Source organism: Miscanthus floridulus, chromosome 12 (genome assembly GCF_019320115.1).
Source record: "Miscanthus floridulus cultivar M001 chromosome 12, ASM1932011v1, whole genome shotgun sequence".
Classification (NCBI taxonomy): Eukaryota; Viridiplantae; Streptophyta; class Magnoliopsida; order Poales; family Poaceae; genus Miscanthus; species Miscanthus floridulus.
The window spans coordinates 67,605,906-67,610,629 of NC_089591.1; the positions used below are offsets into that span (position 1 = coordinate 67,605,906).

The window sequence follows — 4,724 nt, forward strand, 5'->3', positions numbered from 1 at the left end:
CGTGCTCCGCGTGGCTTGTCGGAGATGTGCTACTGTGACCAGGAGCTGTGGTGCACGAGGAAACGGCTGTTGTTGGACACCTTCATCGATACGCAGCAGGGGTCTTGTGTTACCCAATGTTTAAAATCAGAATGAAAAAGGCAACAGTGAAGCCGTTGCAAATCTTTCATCAAGCACACAACAGATCTCAAAGTAAAAAGATATAAAAGGATATTGCAGTACTAGCAAGTGGCAAACATGTTTGTTAATTCTACATGTAAGAGAAATACATGGTAAAATGTGGATGCAGTGCAGGACAGGACATATTCCAGAAAATACTTCACACATCCTACTCCGATAGCACAGATGTGCCAACGCTTTATCCAACGCAATATGTGACATTTACCATGCCTGAGATTAATGATTGATGGCACAGTAAAACAAACTGAAGACTAACTCTCACCACATAGCATAACTTTTTGTATGAGGCAGCTGAATACATGGTATTCAGGATTATACAATGCCAAGCGTAAACAGTCATCTAGAGCAAAGGGAATTAGATTATCAGTCACGAGAATTTAACTTATACTAGTCAGCTCCTAAGATAATGAACGCCGATACAAACCAAACCGTATGTTTGCAAAGGGGTTCCCTAACACTGACAAATATGAATACAGGTGAACAAGCAACTAATATTGATACAGCATAGCAGTGCAACATACCAGCATCTGTATTTTCTTATTTATTTTATTTTCTCAGATACTGGATGAACACACCATCCGAGCAAGAAAGCAAATATAGCAGCAGACGTTTCTGAGATTGAGGACGGCGTCTGGTGCTGCACCTTCTCCCATCGCTGGACGTCTCTCGGATAAGCTAGCGCCATGGCAAAAACCCCAGATTTCTTCCGGTTTCTGATGACACCAATAGAAAGGCCTCAGCTTTGAGGGACCCTGAGGTAGCCGAGATGGTAGAAGCCGTCCTCTTCCCTGAGTCGCCCCTCCCCGACGAGCGCACCGGTGCTCTGTTCCTTGACGCTACAAGAGTCGCTGCCGAAGGTGATGACGAGGCCCTGCCGCGCGAGCTGGCGCACGGAGATGACGGCAGTGCACCCGTTCTTGAGTTGACGGGCGTGATGGACTTGGGGCACCATGAACCGCGGCCTTCGTACGCAGCCCACGGCGAGGACCGGCAGGATTCCGCCGACGCGCGTGCGCACAATGGTCCCTTCGTCGGGTGGCTTTGGATCGGAGAGCAGATCCGCGCGGGCCGTGGCGTGCACGGCGGCGCCGGAGTCGAGGACGAAGTCATCGCTGCTGTCTTCAGGCGCTGAGCACTCGGTCGACGATTCCCGATCGGCGGAGCGTGGCGGAGTCCCTTGCGGTTCGCTTGGATGCACATCAACGGAGAATCAAGTCAGGTCATTGCACGGTGAGCCCCAATTGGGTAAAAAAAAATCAGGGAGGTGAGCGGTGCGGCGGAAGTACCTGGAGGGAGAAGGATCTGCAGCGGCGTCGATCCTCGGCGGTGCCGTGGACAAATCAGGCATGAGGTTGTCGGGTCGAGGAGGCGCGGCGGGGCAAGACGGAGGCGGCGGCGGCATCTCTCCTAGCTAGCGGCCCCTTTCTCGCTTCTTCTTCTTGGATGGATGGACTTGGAGGTGAGATGGACGTGGGGGCAATCCAGTAATTTGCCGCGATTACCCAGCTGAAGCCGTCACTGCATCCCGTGCCCACTGATTGCGTCGTCACCTTGCATTAAAGATGGCAACGGGGAATTTCCCGTCGAGGATGGCTCTCCATTAAGGATGACAACGGGGTGTACTTATCGGGTATCGTCGAAACATTCTCTTTTCTGCTACGGAGAATTCATCCCGTTTCTGTTTCCGTTAACTGTCTCGAATATAGATTCTTGTCCATCCCCGTACACGTTGGGCATCGGTCGGGTAACAAATACCCGACGGGTACTGCATACCCGATAAACAAGGACACTTGAGGTCGCAGCTTTACAATCGGAGACGTTTCTTTTTCACCCGGGTATAAGTGTCGGAGTATGCCGAGGAGAAGGAGCGAGGTTGCGAGGAGGACGAGCAAAGGTGGCAGAGAGACCGAACTGAGAAAGCGAGGGGCACGAGCGCTCGTGAGGCAGGCGTGCTTGTGCTGCTGGTGGAGATGGTGAGAAAAAATTAAACTAGGGTTCCTATAACACATAAACTATATATATGATTGTTCAGATTTGGGCCAAAATACCTATGTTGAGCTTCTTTGGGCCTAATACTCACATGACAGCTCAAATAGTCGGGTTCCCCAACAGGTAACGGGGACGGGTAAACAGGGAACGTTCCCGTATCCGCTGTACCCGTCGAGGATGGATTTTTGTTCATTTAGATATCCGCGGGTAAAGATATGATCCCATTCTCGTCCCCTAATGAATCAAATATCCGTCGGGTATCGGGAGCCGTTGCCATCTTTACTCCCCATCCCGTCCCTACGGGGACCAAAATTCTCAGTCCCCGTTAACACCATCAGGGCTTGAGTTCGCCCCATCCCCGTCCCCGAGCGGGGATCACATCCCCGACACAGCCATAGCCCATGGAAGAGTATAGCCAAGAAAAGTGCAGGAGCAGAACAAATTGAACACCATAAAATTCCAATAGCTTCCAACACAAAAGCGAAACCATTCCAACACGTCTTACATACATAATCGAACTCACAAATGGATCTAGCAGCACACAAATCTAGACGGTAGGAGCATCGTTATACATACATCATTGCTCTTACAGATGGATCTAGTAACACACTCAACAGACCATGTGTTAGCAGCAGGTACAGCAAGGGATTAAAGAAATGGAGCAAGGAATCGGAAGAGCATAGTGGAGACACATCCCTATTGCTTGCTGGTTTTTGGCCGGATTTGAGCCACCAACTTCCGTAGTTCTCTCCTTGGAACGTGCAGCATAGCAAGAGCAGGCTCCAGCTCGGTGGCAAGCCCGGCGGCTCCGACTATCAGATTCCATGCTCTGCCATGCCCCGGCGCGCACAACGGCCAAGCAGTAAGGGGCCACGGAGGTGTGCCGTGTGTGGAAGGTAGAGTGGAGTGGAGGGGAGAGGCGAGGCAAGAGACGGAGCAGCGGAGGCTGGCGCCGCTGTGTTGGCGGCTACTACCGGGAGGAATGAACGAAGGGATAGGATTAGGGTTAGTCACGATATATATATCAAGTCGTCTGGGCCTTTAGACGGGCCTTCTCTTCTGGGTCGCGCCTGTTCCTTTGTTAGCGGGGCGGGGATATGGGGAACGGGGACGGGGGACGTGCTAGCATCCCCGTCCCGTCAGCCCCGACGAGGAGCAAGTTTCTACCGTTTAAATTCCCGTGGAGATGAATTTATTACCATCCCCGTCCTCTAGTAGGGGAATTCTCCACGGGGATTCGGGGATCGGGTTCCGTTGTCATCTTTAATCAAAATGCCAACTTGACTGGTGTGTGCTGCGGGCCAAATAAATTTTTAGTGAAATTGACGTTAATGTTTTTGTGCTTGTACGGTACCAACGCTGTTGAACTTGACAACTCTAGCTGCCGACCCCAACGCTCTAGAAAACATGATATTCGTTTTGTTGAGATTTGAAAGCAAAAGTATATCTGTATATGTCATATACGTCATATTCGCTTAACTGATAAGATATAACTGAAAGTACTATTGATTAATTTATTATGAGAAAAAAAATACTATTCATTGACTGAAAAAGTATGACCCAGGGAAGCAGACGTGTGAAGTTGAAATGGAAGCGGCTCCGGTGGGTGATGACTGATGGTTGGGTGACCTGCGCGGAAATAAATACTTGGTGACCACCAGTGGGCCACTGGCCGGCGGCCGCATTTTCCCCGTTCTCACCAGAAGCATGTCGACTGGGCCACCGGATGATTCTAACCCAACTACGAGAGGGAAGGAATAGTGATGGCAACAAAGCCCAGTTCTCTGGTGGGTTTTGAAAACGAACCAACTCCAGCCCATTTTATAATGGGGCAGACAGAACAGAAGACATTCGCATGGAAGAGGAAGACAGACTAGGTGCCCAGCCCACAATTAAAATAACAGAGAATGTGTGTAACTGGGCCTCAGGCATTAGAGCCCGAGAGATTCCGAGCGTACGAATCACACAAACTCCTACGTCTTATTTATACCCAACAATACCATCTGAGCTAGCTTATATAGATACAGCTTAACATTTTGTTTACGTGGAAGAAAGAGAAAAAGGTGAGAAGGGAAGAAATGACTCTTGATTCCACACTAAGTGTCGGTGCAGAATAGTGAATATTTGTAGTTTTGCTGGACGTTGTGATCGGAGGTGGCCTAGCACTCAATGACACAGGATTTATACTGGTTCAGACAACGTGCCCTACGTCCAGTCGGTGACTTTATTCCTGAGCCCAGGTGCTCGAAGTTTGCATTGGGGTTACAAACGAGAAAGAGAAAGAAGGGGTGTACAAGAGATCCGGTCGGAAGGGCCGAGACTGACAGGAACTTCGCTACGAGCTAAGTGTTCAAGTGGTTGTTTGAGGTCCAAACCTGGCGGTTCCGTGGTTGTGAGCTATCGATCTAAGGAACTCTGATAAAAAATTGGTCTCTTTTGTTGGAGGAAGCGCATCCCCTTTTATAGATGAAGGGGATGACTTTACAAGTGAGAGGGTGAGGGTACATATGCTGCCGAGCCTTGTTGCCCACGCCTACCGAGCCTTGTTACCCACA

General features: G+C 50.0%; 1 protein-coding gene across 1 annotated transcript; it reads right to left on the minus strand.

The window, feature by feature from the left end:
• Positions 1–521: 521 nt before the first annotated feature.
• Positions 522–1,700, minus strand: LOC136498099 (uncharacterized). The gene is made up of 2 exons (XM_066494040.1): positions 1,467–1,700; positions 522–1,367 (listed from the first exon to the last, which is right to left on the minus strand). The coding sequence occupies exons 1-2, from the start codon at positions 1,580–1,582 to the stop codon at positions 917–919; spliced, it is 567 nt and encodes a 188-aa protein (XP_066350137.1). The 5' UTR covers positions 1,583–1,700; the 3' UTR covers positions 522–916.
• Between the last annotated feature and the right edge of the window lie 3,024 nt (positions 1,701–4,724).